The sequence below is a fragment of the Chanos chanos genome, chromosome 10 (genome assembly GCF_902362185.1).
Source record: "Chanos chanos chromosome 10, fChaCha1.1, whole genome shotgun sequence".
Classification (NCBI taxonomy): domain Eukaryota; kingdom Metazoa; phylum Chordata; class Actinopteri; order Gonorynchiformes; family Chanidae; genus Chanos; species Chanos chanos.
The window spans coordinates 37,353,811-37,374,852 of record NC_044504.1 but is presented as its reverse complement, the minus strand read 5'-3'; the positions used below and the strand labels follow the sequence as shown (position 1 = coordinate 37,374,852).

Genomic DNA, 21,042 nt, shown 5'->3' with positions numbered 1-21,042 from the left:
CCACCTCCATAACTCCTGCAGGAGAACAACGCCACTTCCATAACTCCTGCAGGAGTACAATGCCACTTCCATAACTCCTGTGGGAGAACAACGCCACCTCCATAACTCCTGCAGGAGAACAACGCCACTTCCATAACTCCTGCGGGAGAGGAACTGAGGCTGGCGGTGAGAGATGAGAAGAGGAAGAGGATGGGACTGGGCAGCAGATAAAACGCCGCGTGTGCTGATGTCAGCCCTCCACTTTCACACGCGCCATTCTTCACGGCCGACACTCTCTTAAGCTAAACTAAATGGCCTAATTAATCTGGCCTAATGGTGGGTGACAGCAAATATGCTCCCACAATTATTACCCTATTAAAAATTAATACTGCACGCCCAAATTGAAAAGGAGGCTGGAGGCAGAACAGGGAGGGGGGGAAGAGATTTGGAGGGTGACTTCGTCTCACCCCAGCTGAGCCAAACTTCAGCTGGGTGTCCAATGCCCGCCCCCCCCCCCTTTCCCCCCTCCGCTACCCCACCCCCTCCCAATCCTTCCCCGGTCTCTCTATTTCTCCCTCTGTCCTGGCTCCCCGTTAATGGTCTGCACAGTAATGAACAAGCCCGCGACTCGGGCGTCAGCTCGCTCTGGACCTGTCGCTTTCGATTTGGCCGTTCGCGTCATTGTCTTTCTGCCCATGAATCCATAAGCAGCAGAGAAATCAACCTTAATCTATGAGTGGAAAAGAACAGGAGCCCGCAGGAGCAGCACCACTGGAGCCGTGAGAGACCCAAGAAATTTCTCATCTGCGCTCTCCGCGCTCACGCAGCAGGATGCAATGTTCTTCCCTCAGGGTCCGAAGGTCACGGAGACCAAGGGCACGCAGGGCAGGAGAACCCGCCCTCTGCCTCTGCTCCGCTGGGCGTAGCTCTCCACAGAGTGGCAAGCGGGCACAAGGACGTCTCTGGCGCTCGGAAGGCTGGCACTCGTGCTCGGGTCAGACCGGTAGGTCAACGCAAGCAGAGCTGGTTGAATGCGCACTGGTTTCCATGTTAGCACAGCTATGTCAATCCAAAGCATGTTTTGCCTTGTGTTGTTTGAACAGTTACAGCAGGCCCCCCCCCCCTACGTACACACACACACACACACACACACACACACACACACACACACAAAGAAACACTCACACTCACACACACACACAAAGAAACACTCACACACACACACACACACACACACACACAAAGAAACACTCACACTCACACACACACACACACACACACACAAAGAAACACTCACACTCACACACACACACACACACACACACCAACTCAAACAAACACACAAACACAAACACATGCACAATTAAACAAAATGCGAATGGTCATTTTTGGGAAAACCTGAACAATGGAGAAAAGGGAAGAGGAGACAGAAAGAGGGTGATGAAAATGAACAATAAAACCCTGTGCCAGTGGCGAAAGGGACACAGAGGGTAGGTAGAGTGGAGGGGGAGTGTATATTTTGATTTGTCTTTCATCTTGCTCTGTTCTGTGGGGGAGAGATAGGGTAGCATCTCAGCAGAGGGAACGACACAACTGTCTGTGTGAGAGGCTTATTAAACCTACAGCACACAGCCAAAGCCAACAGCAGAGACAGAGAGAGAGAGAGAGACAGACAGACAGAGGGAGAGAGAGAGAGGAATAGAGAGAAAGACAGACAGACAGACAGACAGGGAGAGAGAGAGAGAGAGAGAGAGAGAGAGGAATAGAGAGAAAGACAGACAGACAGACAGACATAGAGAGAGAGAGGGAGAGAGGGGGAGACAGACAGAGAGGGAGAGAGAGAGAAAGAGAGAGGGAGAAAAAAAGACAGAGAGGGAGAGAAAGAGACAGACAGACAGACATAGAGAGAGAGAGGGTGAGAGGGGGAGACAGACAGAGAGGGAGAGAGAGAGAAAGAGAGAGGGAGAAAAAAAGACAGAGAGAAAGAAAGAGAGGGAGAGAAAGAGAGAGAGAGAGAGAGAGAGAGAGAGAGAAGGAGTTTCTGAGCCCAACACTGAATGTGCACTGTCCAGACACTACCAAAGTCTGTCAGTGCCTTAAAAAGTGAACGTCACAGAGAGAGGATAACGGCTGTGGGGCTGTCAGATATTCTCGTGAAAAGCACAATGTGTTATAAGTGTTACGTTCTCATTCTGAACAAAGCAAATAAGGGTCAGAGCCGCACTGCCGCGTGTCCGACACTGTCTACAATCAAACATCATCGCTTTCATCCAAAGCAAATAAAAGGACATGTCTCAGCTGAGACAACCTTACCTGACAATGTCACCCAAGGTTTTTTTGTATTTTTTTAATGAAAGTCAAATGAAGAACGGGACGAGGGCCTAGAGGTCAGCAGTGTATCAAATCTGACACACTGCCGAGATCTGACAGATAAGGGAGAATCACATGGAAAGAGGTATCATGTGACCTGTCATTTCTGTGTGTGTGTGTGTGTGTGTGTGCGTGTGTGTGTGTGTGTGACACAGTGTGGCAACATGCATAAGACTGAGTAGATAGAAATAATCCTTTAAGTGATTCACTGTAGCTTCAGGCATTTGAGTCAGAAAACACAACATCTTAAACCTGAGATTATATTAAAAACGCATGATACAGAAAGAAATGACAACATAAAACCATCAAAGGCAAAACACAAACTACACACAGAATGAATCCTTGCTCCAGTCACTGACACACAGAGAAAACAGAGAGGTTTCTTCCACTGAGGTTCTCTCTTTTCTTAAAAGACTGCGATTTTATCCTCCTCAGAGGACACTGGCTGATGTGAGTTCCAATAGAGCTGTTTGAAAGTTCCCGGCTGTTTGAAGAGGCCAGCATGGCTCCTAATGAAAGAGGGCCAGATGAGAGCGGATGTCATCTCTCTGTTGCCGCGTGAACGTCTTTTATGACATCACAGCGTTCTGGTTCCGAAGGGGCCCTGAGAATTCTATCAGCCCTTCTGCACCAGGAGTCTGGTTAGAGGTGAAGCAAGTCTGTGTGGCTTGTCACTGTGTGTGTATTGTACCCAGGGAAAACTCCGGCAGGCATGGGCTAAGCAGAGCATGATGTGCTCAGGTTAAGGCTTTTGCCTTGGGTTTCCACTCTGTGTAATTTACCTAAAATGCCCTGTTTTCTCTGTTGACGAGAAGATGGAGGAGGGTGACAAGCCCAGAGCACTTTGCTCTTGACACCTGAGAATGTTCTGGCATGTCTTTACCTCTAACGACTTCTGTCATCACGGTGGCATGCCGAGAGTGTGACGGCCTCTCAGCAAAGGGAAAAAAACACACACACACACACACACAAACACATACACACACTTTGGCTCCTTTTACTCAAAAATTTGTTTTGCGATTTCACCTAGAATTGCAGCTCAATGAGTCTGCATTGTGAGAGTGTATACACCTCTCCCTCAGAACATGGCCAGTCCACAGCTTTTCAAAACACAAAGATGCACCATTTGACACCAGCCTGTCAGCTCAGCTTTGGTAAATCTACTCTGAAGTGCACAGAGAATTAACAAAGGATTAAGTAGCTAGAAACTCTGCTTTCACTGAGGTCAAAAAACCCAGACGTGTACATTTTACCATGGTAAGTATTTACTGCAGACTGAGTACGCAAATGCAGAGAACTGTTAAAGAAAAAAAAAAAAGTTATCCTTTACAACTGTTGAAGAAATAAAAAGCAAGCCGTTACTTTGGAAAGGATGAGGAAAGAAGATGTTCTTTTCTGATGCGAATAAGAAGGAGAAGGTGTGATTTGATGGCAGTGTTAGTCCTATGAGATGCCATAAAGCCCCAGTGTACGGGTTTGCGTCAGGCTGTGCAGAGTGCCAGCTGGGTGGGTTCAGACTTTTGCCTAATAAATGATAAAGGATTTGGAGGCTGAGATGCAGCCGCTGTCCACAGTTTGTCTGGGCAGCGATTACTCTGCACTAATAGAGAGTCAGAGGCCAGTGGGACATTAACCCAACACGTGTCAGCCCGCAATGAAATGCAGATGTTCTCTCTCTCCCTGCCTGTCTCTCTCTGTCTCTCTCTTTTGTGGGGCACTACAGAAAGGGCAGTGCCCACACAGGGCTCCCTGTGCCCACTCCATTCAGACTGACTGATTCAGAGCCCAGTCAGCGGTTACTGCACCAACACAGCACAGCCGCCGCAGTCTGTTCACCACAGCACAGCCTCAGAGCCGCAGTCTGTTCAACACAGCACAGCCTCAGTCTGTTCACCACAGCCCAGCCTCAGAGCCGCAGTCTGTTCACCACAGCACAGCCTCAGAGCCGCAGTCTGTTCACCACAGCACAGCCTCAGAGCCGCAGTGTGTTCACCACAGCACAGCCTCAGAGCCTCAGTCTGTTTAACACAGCACAGCCTCAGAGCCGCAGTCTGTTCACCACAGCACAGCCTCAGAGCCGCAGTCTGTTCACCACAGCACAGCCTCAGAGCCGCAGTCTGTTCACCACAGCACAGCCTCAGAGCCACAGTCTGTTCACCACAGCACAGCCTCAGAGCCGCAGTGTGTTCAACACAGCACAGCCTCAGAGCCGCAGTCTGTTCACCACAGCACAGCCTCAGAGCCGCAGTCTGTTCACCACAGCACAGCCTCAGAGCCACAGTCTGTTCACCACAGCACAGCCTCAGAGCCGCAGTGTGTTCAACACAGCACAGCCTCAGAGCCGCAGTCTGTTCACCACAGCACAGCCTCAGAGCCGCAGTCTGTTTAACACAGCACAGCCTCACAGCCGCAGTCTGTTCACCACAGCACAGCCTCAGAGCCGCAGTCTGTTCACCACAGCACAGCTTCAGAGCCACAGTCTGTTCACCACAGCACAGCCTCAGAGCCGCAGTGTGTTCACCACAGCACAGCCTCAGAGCCTCAGTCTGTTTAACACAGCACAGCCTCAGAGCCGCAGTCTGTTCACCACAGCACAGCCTCAGAGCCGCAGTCTGTTCACCACAGCACAGCCTCAGAGCCGCAGTCTGTTCACCACAGCACAGCCTCAGAGCCACAGTCTGTTCACCACAGCACAGCCTCAGAGCCGCAGTGTGTTCAACACAGCACAGCCTCAGAGCCGCAGTCTGTTCACCACAGCACAGCCTCAGAGCCGCAGTCTGTTTAACACAGCACAGCCTCACAGCCGCAGTCTGTTCACCACAGCACAGCCTCAGAGCCGCAGTCTGTTCACCACAGCACAGCTTCAGAGCCACAGTTTGTTCACCACAGCACAGCCTCAGAGCCACAGTGTGTTCACCACAGCACAGCCTCAGAGCCTCAGTCTGTTTAACACAGCACAGCCTCAGAGCCGCAGTCTGTTCACCACAGCACAGCCTCAGAGCCTCAGTCTGTTCAACACAGCACAGCCTCAGAGCCACAGTCTGTTCCACACAGCACAGCCTCAGAGCCGCAGTCTGTTCACCACAGCACAGCCTCAGAGCCGCAGTCTGTTCACCACAGCACAGCCTCAGAGCCGCAGTCTGTTCACCACAGCACAGCCTCAGAGCCGCAGTGTGTTCAACACAGCACAGCCTCAGAGCCGCAGTGTGTTCACCACAGCACAGCCTCAGAGCCGCGGTGTGTTCACCACAGCACAGCCTCAGAGCCTCAGTCTGTTCACCACAGCACAGCCTCACAGCCGCAGTCTGTTCACCACAGCACAGCCTCAGAGCCGCAGTCTGTTCACCACAGCACAGCCTCAGAGCCACAGTCTGTTCCACACAGCACAGCCTCAGAGCCGCAGTCTGTTCACCACAGCACAGCCTCACAGCCGCAGTCTGTTCACCACAGCACAGCCTCAGAGCCGCAGTCTGTTCACCACAGCACAGCCTCAGAGCCGCAGTGTGTTTAACACAGCACAGCCTCAGAGCCTCAGTCTGTTCACCACAGCACAGCCTCAGAGCCGCAGTCTGTTCAACACAGCACAGCCGCAGTCTGTTCACCACAGCACAGCCGCGAGTCAGAACAGCGCTAGTCAGAACAGCGCGAGTCAGGACAGCGCGAGTCAGAACAGCGCGAGTCAGAACAGCGCGAGTCAGGACAGCGCGAGTCAGGACAAAGTCTGAGTCAGACACTGTACGTTTCTCCGCCTTCGGCTTTTACTGTCATTAACATTTAATCATTTATTCTTATGCTTCTTTAATTTGCACTATGACTTTGGTATATTTGATATCTAATGCAGTAAATTTGCAAATCACGAATGTAGTTTCCAAAAAGAAAAGTTAACTGCAGAAGTGGATAATATACTTAAGATTATAAAAGTGTAGTGTACGAAGTCAGGCTGTGCCAGAAAGGTGTGTGTGTGTGTGTGTGTGTGTGTGTGTGTGTGTGTGTGTGTGTGTGTGTGTGTGTGTGTGTGTGTGTGTGTGTATGTGTGTGTGTGTCTGTGTGCGCACGCTATTATGGACTGCCAGACTCAGAGTTTCAGACACTAAGTAAGACGAGCTGAGCTTAGAGCCCTGAATCTGGATCTGGATTTGTGAAACTGAGAGACAGAGAAACAGAGACAGAGAGAGAGAGAGAGAGAGAGGGAGGGAGAGAGAGAGAGGGAGGGAGAGAGAGAGAGGGAGAGAGAGAAAATGAGAGAGAGAGAGAGAGAGAGAGAGAGAGAGAGAGGGAGGGAGAGAGAGGGAGAGAGAGAGAGAAAATGAGAGAGAGAAAAAGGTGGTAGAGGTGAGAAACACTTTTATTGTGTTGGAGAGTTTAATATTTGACAGGCTGGTGTTCATCTGAAGGCAGCAGCAGTGAAAAAGGACTGGAGTCAGAGAGAGACAGAGAGAGAGAGAGAGACAGACAGAGAGAGAGAGAGAGAAAAGTGCAGTGTATATGAATTTTTTATTTGATAGTTTTATGTGAGATTGCTTTCTGTAGAGGAGGCTGAGAGAAATGCTGGCAAAACCTCCAAATATTCAACAAAGAGTGAGGAGAGAATGAGAGAAAAAGATACCCACACACACACACACACACACACACACACACACACACATTGAGCCTTCGCCCTCCTCTACCCCCCCGCCCCGCCCTCCTGTATTTGCCCTAAGGCGAGAGCATAAATCACGGACACACACACACAGGGTTATGAGAGCAGGCTGGAGGCAGGCGGCCCTATAAATGACTGAACCCGCAGAGTCCATCACGCCAAGGACGAGTGACCGGCGCACACCCCCCCCCAAAAAAACGACCCCTGTCTCCCTCCATCCACGCTCCCCCAAATCAATCCTCTCCAGGGATTTGATATAAAACAAAACAAAACCAAAAAAGAAAAAAACAGATTCTCTTATTCCTCTATCATCCCCTCTGCTCCATTTAAGATGAGAAATATGGTCTCTGTAAAACTTTGCCACTCTGGTCTGGGAATTTATGGTCTGTTGTCATCAAAGCTCCTTAGAAAACAGAAGGTACAGGGAGATGGCCTTGCTTTTGAACACGGCTGTGAAGTAGGGCTGCGTTTGACTCGGAAACATTCTCTGTCTTGTTTTTGGTTTTTGGTTTTTGTTTGTTTGTGGGGGGTTTTTGGCTATTCAGTAAAAAAAAAAAAAAACCCCAAACAAAACCAAAACATTGCATAAACAAGACTTTGGCTCCACAGTCACAGCGAGCTTGATCTTTCACACATTTAATGAATAACACTGTCACTTCTTCTCCTCGACACATCTCAAACGTGACGCAATAAGACGCAAGACGCGGCTTTTTAAAGGGAACTCTGTACTGATTCCCGAGAGATTTTTCCGAGAGATTAAAATCTCTCAAATCTGGGAATGACAGCTTCGCTTACCCCCGAGAGTTCCTCCGTACAGATTCCGTTCTCTTTCTCTTCGATCCCCCCGGCATGGCGAGCGCACAGCCTCTCCCTAATTGGACACCTTCAAAGCCTCTTAAACTACACTCAGAATAACTGAGTCTTGGATCCGGAGCGGGGACTAAACGCGTCTAGATGCTTCTATACTCTGGCGGCGTCGGTGGTGGGGGGGGGGGGTTGCAGTTTCTACGCATGCATTAGGAGAGAGGGACACGTTCTGCCTTCCCAGACCAGGGCTACCCTTCAGCGTGGATCAGAGGAAATGAACAGTGATACAAAACCCATTTACAATTAGGCCCCTCTATCAAAGGCCAATTACAGGGGCTGTCCACAAAGTGAACTCAGCCTCTCTGTGATAAAATCGCAAGGGATTCATCCTGCGCTCTGCCATGGGCTGGGAGCCCGGAGCCCGGAGCCCGGAGCAAGGGGGGGGGGGGGCGAACGCAGGCTGGAAGGAGAGTGAGGGAGAATTAAGGTGGGTTTAGAGACTGGCTACTCTGCATCATACAGGATTCTCAGGTCAGGGACAAAGCGATGCACAGCAAATGTATGTGAGGTGGTTGCCGTGGTGACTTTGAGTTGACCTGAGACGAAGGAGGGAAACAAGGTCTGTGATTTACAAAAACAACAGCCCCCAAAACAGCATTTTTCACTTTTGTGAACTCTGGCACACGTCTAAGAAAATCTGAAGACTAAACTCTAAAGAAACCCTGAAGAAAAATCATTCCACATCAGGAATTATTTCAACAGAAAAATTGTCTTGTGGTAAACAGAAGGAACAAAATGTGTACAGAGAAGGGAAAAAAAGTTCATTTCAAGTTTGAAGCTTTGAAGCCCTGTATGTCTGACACAGCCCCCACCCCACACCATCCCCCTGCCAGCCGCCAGCACAGGGCAAAGGGTCATCCGAGCGTAATCATAAGCGGCCGAAAAACCAGAGAGAGACAGGGGGAGAGAGGGACAGAAGAGAGAACGAGAGAGGGAGAGAGCGACAGAGAGTGAGAGTGAAAGAGAGAGAGAGAGAGAGAGAGAGGGAGAGAGAGAAGAAGGGGGGGGGGGGGCGTCAGTGAGAGAAGTGGACTGAGATGGATGGGCCAAGGAAATGCGAGGGAATATGAGACATGCCACAATCCGACACAAAAGCCCAGGCTGTCAGAGACGCCTCTCGCAGCTCAAACACAGATGGATAGACGCTGCGGTCAGACAGGAGCCACCGGAGAAATGAGGAGACTCTCCACACACACACACCACAGCACTTCCTCTTACAGCTCCCATTTAGGCCGCCCCGAATTACCTTTCCAGAGAAAATCTTACACCCCCCCCCCCCCAGCTTGCCTCAGACCTCCAGGCAGTCACATCCTTCATCTGTGAGAGAGGACCGGCACGCTACCCGTGTGTTTTCAGTTGAGTTAACAGAAGAGTCATATCCCTCCATAAAAATAAGCCTGACGAAGAAGAACCCCCCTCCCCCCCCCCAAAAAAAAGAAAGAAAGAAAGAAAGAAAAAAAAGAAAGTAAGAAAAAAACCTGTATTACTGAAAATGAACTTCCTTCATACCTGGCTGATCAGATGAAATTTGGCACTAGGCGCCCCATTCCGAAGACGGCGGGGGCGGATCAGCCGCCGCAGGTGCGCAGTGTGCTCTCCCGCAGAACGCAACAGGGCTGGGGGGGGGGGTGAAATACGGACACACACCCTCCCCACCTCCCCTCCTTGTTCATTTGGTACAGCGGCTGGTCTCTGGTAATGATCCTTAATGGCCAACATGTGTGCCGTGATACCGGGAGACTCAGCACCTGATGGGGGGGGGGGGGTGACATTCGGGGACCGAGTTGACGGTCGCTCTCTCTGATTGAAACCGATGGGCCAGGTGGGGTAGAGGGCGAGCTCGGGCCACCTTATTATGTAGGCCATCCCAACCCACGCCGCCAAATCCAACCAACCAACTGTCAACCCCCCAGCCACCCTGCATCGCCGTGGTTACCGCACGCCGCCAACGCTGCCAGCTCTATTATTCAATTTCGGCACTTTAATGATGAGTAACATATTTGAATTAGTCTGTCAACACTGATCTCGCTCTGTGGTAAATTACAGGTTTTTAGACATCGAAATGCATTTATGGACTTCCGAGTGCCGAAACCTGGCAAACGTGGACAAAAGTGGATTCTCTGACAGGCTCCCAGTTCTAATGTGTGATAAATGAGTTGATGTTAATGTGTGTGTGTGCGCGTGTGTGTGAGTGTGTTGGTGGTGATGGTGATGGGTGGGGGCGTTACAATTTTACTGGAGAAGACAAAAAAACCTACCCAGACTGGCTATATGCACCATGCTCTTCCCCGAGGGAGGCACTGCAATATATAAAATGTAATACATGAACTGTACTATATGAGGTGCAATATACGAAATGTAATATATGAACTGTACTATATGAGATGTAATATATGAGATTTAATGTATGAGACTGTGTGATTTTAGGATCTTATAAGATCTCTGTGCTTTACAGCACACACACCACAGAAAATGAAATAACACGTTCTCATAGCATCACCACAATGTAAGAGAGCTTCAGATCAGACAGTTCACTGCAAACAGCTTCCACGGTGAATATTATTTCTGGCAGCGAAAGAAACACACAGAGTTTGGCCATACAGCCTGGATTTAAGGCTGTTTCTGTTAAGGGAGGAGCACCTTGGGATTCCACTGAATCAGAAGTGATGAAAACCCTTTGTACAGAGAGAGACCAGGGGTTCTCACTGCCCTGTGGACGGGGGGGTGGGGAGGGGTGGGGGGGCTGTTTCTGTGGTTTAATGGGATGGTGGGACCACTGCAGCCCGGGCCAACAGAAATCCTTTACTCTGCCCGTCAAGGACAACGGGCCCTGACATATTCGTCGTTCATTCTCCATCAGACCTGTTAAATCTGTGTGGCAAGTCTGATTTACGACACACTGTTTCTGCAAGAATGTGTGTTTCTGTGTGCCTCAGAGGGAGAGAGAGAGAGAGAGAGAGAGAGAGAGACAGAGAGAAAGTGGACTGAGTTGTGCATAAGCCTGTCTGTTCCTATGTGAACTGGAGGGGTGAAGAGCTGGTTCCCAGTCAGCCCAGTCCAGCAACTGGTCAGGGATTCGTCCAATCACACGTCTAATTAACTCAACACTTAGTCAGGGATTCACCCAGTCACAGCCCTGATTAACTCAACAGTCAGACTGGGATTCCACCAATCACAGCCCTGATTAACTCAACAGTCAGACTGGGATTCCACCAATCACAGTCCTGATTAAGTCAAATGAACTCTCAATCTGGCTCATCTAATACAGAGCATTAAATAAATTTAGCCCTTAAACACTTTTCATTCAAAGTATTACAACATGCACTAAAAGCAAAAACAAAGCAACGGTTTCAAACCTCCTACTCTCCACAAATTTATGAGAGCTGGTACCAGAAAAACAAAACACAAAAAAGACCCAAGATCCTCCATAAAAAAAAAACCATTTTCTCTCAGCACAGGTTCATTTCTATAGAGATTTGTTCATTTCTATAGAGATTTGTTCAATCACCAAGACCAGGGGCTCCCTCATTCCTCTCAGAGAGGCCCTTTTCTCTTGGTTAGTGTCAGCCGCGGTGCCTGTTCTGTTCCGTAGCCAACTCCACATCCATTCCCGTCAGTGCAGCCTGGCTGCTCATGTATGTCAGCTGTGCCATCACCAAGCCTCACAGCCACTAACCATGACTGGATCTGCACAGGGTTACCTCTCTCTCTCTCTCGCTCTCTCTCTCTCTCTCTCTCTCTCTCTCTCTCTGGAGATGGGCTTGTGTGGCCACATATGTCACCTCAATCGGCAAGACTCCTTATTAAGTCAAAAAGATGTTGTTAGATGCTAAAAGTGACTTTTATTTTGTCATATCAAAAACATGTCATTGGATGCTAACAATAACTTTTATTTTATTATATATAAAACAAGTTGTTAAAAGCTAACAGTTACTTTGGTTTTGTTATATACATAAAGATGCTGTTAAATGCTAACAGTATTTTACATCAAAAAAGACACTGTTAGATGTTAATGGTGAGGGACCAGTCAGAGCTATCACAGGGTCGAATCTGAGACAAACAAATGATTCTAATGCATATGAAGTGTTTTAAAACAGGGATTAAAAAAAAAAAAAAAGAGTCCCTGTTTTTGAAGTGCAGGTGTTTTAAACGCTGTTTACAGTTATGAAAAATCCTGAGGATCTTGAAGAGTGACCATAATGACCTCTTAGAGACGGGCTGATCCGCTGAGGCAGGGAACAGATGACAGAGAGAGTGTGGTGCTCATTGCTTGGTGATATGTTATAAAAGAACAGGGCATGGCCATGAACCTGAGACCAGGCAAACAGTCACAAATCTCTGTAATAAGAGACAGATGAGACAGTGAGCTATGGGACAGGTGGTCAGTCACCCAGTACAAGACCTGGTGTGTGTATGTGTGTGTGTGTGTGTGTGTGCGTCCCAACTTTCCCGTTTTCCTTTTAGGCTCTGGACTGACTGATGACTGACTGGAGAGAGATCGCTGGCCTCAGCATCATGAATCACACTGTTTCTTTTTCTGCTCCCTCTCTCTCTCTCTCTCTCTCTCTCTCTCTCTCTTTCTCTCTTTCATTCTTCCCCCCATTCTCCTCACCTCAGTACCTCCACTGCTCTCAACTGATGACTATCACTGTACTCTACATTCATAACCGAGCCAGCCGTGCTAATATCCCCTACAGCAAGAGTGTGCGTGCGTGTGTGTGTGCGTGCGTGTGCATGTGCATGTGTGTGTGCTGTGGCATTGAATTTCACACTCCGTGGTCGGGTTTCTAACAGGTTTGAAGGTAATGCCGACGGCCAGGTGAGGGCCAGACTGAGAGAATAATGGGAGAAGTCAGAGAGGCAGAGTGAAAGCAGACAGACTGACTGGACCACAGCACAATCAACACACACACACACACACACACACACACACATACACATACAAATCCCCAACTTTAACAGGAGAGATTCCAACCTGTCCCACCAATCAAAAAGAGACAGAGAGAAAGAAAGAGATGAAAAAACACAGAACAGTAACACAGTTTCTGTCTGGCCAAGCCTAAATCATCCATACACATCTGTTTCAAAGAAAAAAAAAAACAACAACAAAGAAAAAAACAACCAAAAGATTCTAATCTCTCCACACTCCCAGAGCAGTAAACACTGGACAGCCTTATGCAGGAGGCACATTGTTTCAGAGAAGATGAAAAGTGCCGTGGTTTTGTGTTCGGAGACGTGTGAAGAGCGCGTCGGTTTGTTTAGGATCTCTTTTTCCATCAAAGCCATTAGCAGCCGTTTAAACAGCTCCGCCTGTTAAATGAGGCGGAGAAAACTGGGTGACCTCAGCGTTTTCCTCTGCCCCGCCTCTGAGACGGGCTACGCTTTCTCCATCTTCCTCCGCCACCATCCTCCCGTCCCGTAGCCCTCCTGTTCCAAACGCTAATCAAGTCTAATTAGACCCCTTCACATTCCACACCGCCCTGACCCGACTAATTCCCTATGAAGGCGGAGAACAGTTTCACTGTTAAGCCTCCCGTGAGCGGAACATGTCAGAGAAATAAGCGTGTTGTCTTAATCAAAACGTGGGGCAGCCTCACCTGCGTTAATGAATGTACCGGCCGAGTCTCCAGAATGTGTTTCACGGGTTGAACTGAATTTAATTAAACATGTTCGTTTCAAATACCAAGACTGCAACGGGATACCAGGAGAGAGAGAACAAAGGGTGGGATAAAAAAACAATCTCCGCCTAAAACCTGATTTCAGAACAGTGCACAGATGTAAGTAAAAGGGCATTGTCATTATTAAATGAAATACCGCCAAGCTCTCTAAAGACAGTGTAGTTACAAACTTTGACATTTTGTCAGAGACTACATTAACAGATACTCAAATTTCACTGGTTTAGATTTTAATATGTTGCACAGAAATTTGAAATAACAAACAGAAGATCACATTCAAAAGCTCTAATATTATACTTCCACTTTTCAGCTTAACAACCAACTAAAAACAGTCTGCCTGCCTCGTTATGAAGGCGCGTAGTCCACATATCCTGCTGTGTCTAAAAGCAGACTGCACACACACCATATCATAATAAATGTTACAGTTATTCTACAACATCTGTCTTGCATTTGCCTGAAAACTGCATCACGTCATTAAAAGCAGTCTTCTGACCTTGAGCAGCCCTCGCTCATGCAGTCTTCATTTTGTGTTTTCCCAGTTTCACACACAAACACATGCATTTTTTTTTTTTTGGATGACATTCAGCTGACTGAACAGCATAATGCAACACTCTGACATACAACCAACCGACTAATTCCAACTGACACTAAAACATTTTTTATGACACACCACATCCTAAGATATCCTGAACAGACTCAAATGTGTTCTCTTTCTCCTCAATATCTCACAACCAACTCCACATAACACAGAGACTCAAAAGTGTAAAATACATAAAAATCTGCATATGGGTTCGAGATGCTTTGAGAATTACTAGCGGCTGTATCAGTAACTACACACTCTATACTGACAATACGGACGCCTGCATTAATAGTAACAATAATAGTTATGCTGAGTTTTTATACTGTTAAGCGTAAAAAAAATTTTATATACTTTGGGACGCATCTAGAGCAGCGTGTGTGTGTGTGTGCGTGCGCGTGTGTGTCAATCTAACAGCAGACATAACCCACTTCTCTATCCTCTGCATGCTAAGTTTCTTCATCCAGGCGATTCTGCTGGCTGTGCAGAAGGCAGCTCCACTCTCTTTATCTCTCCCTGTCATCAGCGGCTCACTGGAGAAACCTTCTCCTCCATCACTCACTCACGCACCACACACGCAATATGATACACCTTCTCTGCCTCATCAGTTTTACTCATTAAAAACTGCTCCGCAAGGGCTTGCTTTCTCTCTTTCTTTTTTTGTTCTTTCCTTCCTCTGTTAACTGTTTGACGCTGACAGTATCTTACATTAATCCCATTGAAGCCTGTTCCCTCTGATAAGACGTCCTGGTAGTTTGTACCGTCGTATGTTCAGTAGGAAACACTCCCCACCTGTGGAGCAGGTGTTTGAACGCTCATCAGTGTTCATCAGTGATATATTATTGCAGTTGTTAGAATTGAACGAGCCCTGTTTTCCATCACGCTTCCACCTCAGCGTGGGGGGGGTGGGGGGGGGGGGGGGGGGGGGGGGTCAGAGAAACCTCTCAGCGGGCACCCTACCAGACCCCATGCTGGCATATCAGGCGCCCAGCTACCTGTGGGCTCTGAGACAGGGGGATTTACAGCCCGAGGTGAGTGACAGTCGGGGCTGACAGGTACGAAAACCTCTCCGTTACCTCGCCTCCTCAGGACCCCCGGTCTCCGGCGCGGCGATAAGGGGAGGAGAGGGCCTCGCGGTTTTGACAAAGTCGTCTTAAGTTGCCATGCAGCATTAGGGGTGAAACTGCGGCTTCAGCAGCCGTGGATTTTGCCGGATGAAGGGCCCCGGCTCACTCGAGGCAGAGGCAGAGAAATCATATCAATGCAAAAGGCTGATGTGCCGTTAATACCCTCTCTGTTAAAGCACACCTCAGTAATTACTACTCCTCCTGCCCTCTATGCTAATCCCCAGTGCGCACGCACGCACGCACGCACACACACCGCCATATACTACCCCACACAGACACACACACCCGCATGCACACATACACATACACATATGCATATACATTCATGCACACACAGGCGCGCACGCGAGCGCACACACACACACACACACACACACACACACACACACACACAGACACACACAGACACACACAGACACACACACAAACACACATACACACAAATCCCCCTCCAGCCCTAAAATAGGAAAAGAAATATCCGAGTGTTATAACTCAGAACCTTAAATGACCAGGTAGGAGAAATGCACACACACACACACACACACGCACACACACACACACACACACACACGGACACGGACACGGACACGGACACGGACACGCACACACGCGCACACACACACACACACACACACACACACACAGACAGACACACACACACACACACACACACACACGCACATGCACACGGACACACACACACGCACACGGACACACACACACACAGACAGACACATACACACAGACACACAGTCATACACACACAGACACACAGTTACACACACACAGACACACAGACACACACGCAGACACACACGCAGACACACACGCAGACACACACGCAGACACACATGCATACACATACGTCAGTATGCACATATACAAAAAAAGAAACAGAAAAGTTTACCCACACATATGCAAACTAATGATTATTATTATTATTATTACTTTTACTATGAGTAGTAGTCATTACATTAACCATGTACCATTTAAAATATTTCTGAAAACCATCTATCAGTTACAAACTCTTGATGACAACATCAAGTGCTTACTCCCTAAAACTATTTCACTCTCTACTTTAAAAAGGGCCTCTAACACACACCAGCTGACAGGCGTGTTTGAGAGCGGTCTTTCCGTGGTGCAGAGTGAAGCAGGTGGAACCTGACGCAGGGATGAGTTCTGGAGCAGTGTCTCTGTGAGAGCCCTGCATTGGCAGCTGGTCTGCACCCAGTTCATCCACAGCTCACAGCCCCAGGGCTGACAGTTTCAGCACCATGGAGAGTGATGGGCAGTGATCCCTCCAGTAAACACACACGCACACTCACACACATACTCACACAGACACAGACACACACACACACAGACACAGACACACAGACACAGACACAGACACACACACAGACACAGACACAGACACACACACTCACATACACACACACACACACTCACACACACACTCACACACACACTCACACACACACTCACACACACACACTCACACACACACACACACACACACACACACACACACTAAAGCAGATCAATCCCAGCAGCACTACGCCCAACGCGGCAACACAAACTTACACAGACGTAAAAAAAAAAAAAAGTTACTGTGGTTTTAAACTACGTCCCAACTCAAGTTCAGTCCAACCGACATCTGACAAAGTTTACAGAACACAAACATCAGACGGTGTCAAAAAACACGAGCTGAGCAGTTGCCGTTAATTTGGTCGCAAACATCAAACACGGTTAAAAACAAAGGCCAATCCCTGCTGCTAATCTGGTCAGGACGGTTGAGTCAGAGACTAACCTTTGCGTTCCGACCGTTTCTTGCGTCTCCTCTTGAAGCGAGTCCTCATTAGGCAGAAGTAGGCCCCCGTGCCGTGGGAGCTGTCCAGCAGCAGGGCCATGACTGACTGCCTGACGTGTCAGAGCGGCCGTGAGAACGGAGAGGTACCTCCCTACGCTCTGCCCTGTCCTCTCCTCTCTCTCTCTGACCAAACTGACTGGAGGTGTGAACAGCCCCTTTCTACTGCTCACACACTCACACACACACACACATACACACACGGACTCAACTCCCTCTGCTCTGCCTACAGGACTTTGTGAGAGGAGGAAAAAAACAGAGAGCGTGTGTGTGAATGAGAGAGAAAGAGAGAGAGAGAAGAAAGAGAGACAGAGAAAGAGAGAGAGAGAGAAGAGAGAGATGAAGAGAAGAGAGTGAGAGAAGGACAGAGAGAGGAGAGTGAGAGGGAGGGAGAGAAAGTGAGAGGGGGAGAGAGAAGAAAGAGAGAGAGAAGAAGAAAGAGAGAGAGAGAGAGAGAGAGGTTTTCAGTGTGCTACAGAGCCTGTGCTCAGAGGGACTGAGGACTGAGAGAATGACTAGCAGCGGCACACAGACTGGCTCTACCTTGTCTCACCCTCAGTCTCAGGCTTCTCTGACGCTCTCTCCTCCACAACCTCCTGCCTTTAATTCACTCAGCCTACACAGCACACACTGACACGTCACAGTGCCACTGACCAATCACAGCCCTCAACAGATACACCACATGACCTGCATCTGGTCATAAATAATTAGGGGTCTATGAACACACACACACACACACAAACGCACTGCTGAGTTCTCCATCATGCCTAAAGACCACTGCTTTGAGATGTTCAGTGATAGTCTCTGTACCTGACCAAGGCTGGGTCATGTTAACCTGTGGGTCATTACTCTTACATAAGAACGCAATTATCTACTTCACTTACTAACCACTGTTCCCTGCACCAACATTAGCATCCGCAAGTCAAATCTACTCTTCTAAAATGCATTTCCTTTTGTCTGTGTCTGTGTGTACGTGTCTGTGTGTGTGTGTGTGTATGCGCGCGTGTGTGTGTGTGTGTGTGTGCGTGTCTATGTGTGTGCGCATGTCTATGTGTGTGCGTGTGTGTGTGTGCGCTCGTGTGTGCATGCGCGTGTGTGTGTGTGTGTGTGTGCATGTGTGTGTGTCTAGTGCGTAGTTTAAGGACTGTTGTTCTTTCAGCGCCACTGATCCCATAGGTTTCTGTCTCTAACTCTTCATTAATGCAGCACTCAAGTAAACGATCATGTTGACAAACAATCACGTGACCATCATGACTGATTACATCAATAATTCCAATGATTCCAAGTCGGGTGAGATATTTTTCCTCTGGCAATGAAATATCTCCTAAAGGCTACAGCTGCTGTGATTCCCCTTTTACATACGGAGACAAACTGTCACCTCGGACAGCGTTAAAGGTTCAGTATCTGAATGTAGGTGTGTTGGGCTGGGGAGATGTTCTTGTCAGGCATGGTGTGTATGGAATGAGGGGAGAGAGAGAGAAGGAAGAGCTGTGTTGGGTAAGTCTTCCTTCTTGGTGTTTCCACAGGACACTCACACTGCAGCCTCATACACACACACACACACACACACACACAGGAACTACAAAAAGAGTAATGGAAGGAACAGCTGAAAGTCTTCTGTCAGATGTAGTTCCCTGTGCCAGTGTCAGTGTGGTGCAGTACAGTCTAACCCCTGGTTCGTGTAGCCAAGCGAGCCACTGCCTTTTTCAAAATAGTTCCAGGAACCTTTCTATCTATTCGTTTGACTTACACTGTCTTGAGCAACAGTTATGTAGATATGCAACAATCTCTGGCTCCACCTTGTGGCCAATGCATATTACTGCTAGAAAAATAAACAAACTTGCATCATGACACCAACAGCCGTAAGGCAGAAAGGATTACTGGTTGTATAGTTTAGGTATTAATTTATTATTAAAATAACAAAGCGTCTAACATGTAAAATAATACCATGGATCCCTGGGCCATACATTCACGGAACTATTTTGTTTTAGTGTGGATATACCACCATCTACTGGTACGAAACAGTACTGCGTGGTTACCTCAAATGCACTTTAGCACTGATAAATGAATAGCTGAACAGAGCATACATACATATGTTTTCTTTGTTTATTAGTTTTTATGTGTAAACTTCAAGTAACTGCATTATCACTGAATTCACAGCTCTGACACACAATGCAGTTCAGATCAGTTCAGTTCCGGCCGTGAAACCACGTGGAAAAGACAAACAGCCGATACACAGAAGTGGAATGGCTATTCTCATAATCCGTAATCTGTTTCCGCATTTCTCATAATCCAGAATCTTTTTAAGCCTTTCCCAGAATCTCAGATCTTTTTGAGCTAAGCATGCACATCAATGCACATTTCAGCACCAAAGCTGATGCCGCACGATTACAAGACGGACAAAACACAACAAAACAAAGACATAATTAGTTAAAATGTCGCTTTAGATCGACAGGACTTTTGTGAACAAACTTGGGCCAACATCTCGTCAGAATGCTAATGACATCAGAGCCACAGAGCCACAGTAAAGCAGCTGGTGAACGAGTGAATGAGAAGATCTAAGAGAGACATGAGAGCAGTGGAGAGAGGCATGAGAGCGGTGGAGAGAGGCATGAGAGCAGTGGAGAGAGGGATGAGGAACAAAAGGCGTGAAAAGAAAAGGTGACGGGTCGGCTCACATACCTGAGTCTCCTCTACCTGTCAGTACTGACTGCTCTCTGCTGATCTGCAGTACTGTAAAAAAAAAAAAAAAAAGAAAAGAAAGAGAAAACAACAACAGTTAACACATTTCAACCGCAAAAATTAAAACATAGTTTACATTTGGTATTGCTTGCTTTTTGGACTGTCTGAGGATTATCACAACGTGTGGTGGATATTGATTTAGTGTTCTTTGCTGTTATAAAGTGATGTTAACCAGAAGCAGTGATGCATATTCGAGACCCTGACATTGGCCCTCGGAGCGGTCAGTGGGACACCACCAGTCTACATCCAGCATTCAATCAAACCAACGCACACCAGGGCACCAGCCAGGCACGGGTAAAGGTCTTAATCTCGCAGTCTCGATTCTTTTCACACCTAGCTCCAAAACGGTAGACCAAGTTCCATCACTCCATCAGACACTCAGACATGAGACATATTCAAAAAACACTCCCGTAAACTTATGTCTCTCTGACTCCAAAAACACTCCCGTAAACTTACATCTCTCTCTGACTCAAAAAACACTCCCGCAAACTTACATCTCTCTGACTCAAAAAACACTCCCCTCACTTTACTTGCCTGCATTTTAGACGATGTATATTCACCATTTTTAGTGGTGTCTATTTTAACACACACACAGAATAGGGTCACATAAAGCACTGAACCCACACATGGTCCTTGAACTGGTTCTTGGTACTAGCTTTGAGTACTGAGACATGCTGATTTAAGCCTAATGGTTTGGAAGCTGCTTTGGGCGAAGGCATCTGAGAGGTGACTTAAGGTGAATGTAAACGTGAAGATACTGTCATCTCTACAGCACTGGAGTTTTAACTTCCCAGCATTCACTGGTTCCAAAACTCAGCCATTCACTGACACTGATTAGAGTTAAGAGGAACCATGAAGCCAGTTATCATCTACAGACTAGTGAGGAGGAGATCACGGACTGCAGTGTCTTATTTTCTCCAAGCCAGTAGAAAACATCTCAAAAGCCACCGAGGGCGTCTTCTTCTGTGGCATCTGAACCTTTTAAGGTCTCTTTCCTCTCCTCCTTTTATTTAAACAGGTAATCTCACTGAGATTACAATACCCTTTTTCAGGGGAGTTATGAAATGGACACAGTTACAGCACATTCACACATCACCACGTTCAGGCAATCAGCAGACACAGGCTAACCCAAGAAAACACACATACACACACACACACACACACATCATTAAGAAAACTGAGAAAAGTTTGACATTTTA

The 21,042-nt window shown here is 47.7% G+C and overlaps 1 protein-coding gene across 1 annotated transcript in view; it reads right to left on the bottom strand.

Annotated features, from left to right (window-relative positions):
* Positions 1 to 17,144, bottom strand: part of adarb1b (adenosine deaminase RNA specific B1b) — a 36,960-nt gene extending 19,816 nt beyond the window's left edge. Inside the window, exon 1 of the mRNA XM_030786771.1 lies at positions 17,045 to 17,144. Coding sequence (XP_030642631.1) covers positions 17,045 to 17,144 — 100 coding nt within the window. The remainder of the gene's footprint in view (positions 1 to 17,044) is intronic.
* Positions 17,145 to 21,042: the final 3,898 nt, after the last annotated feature.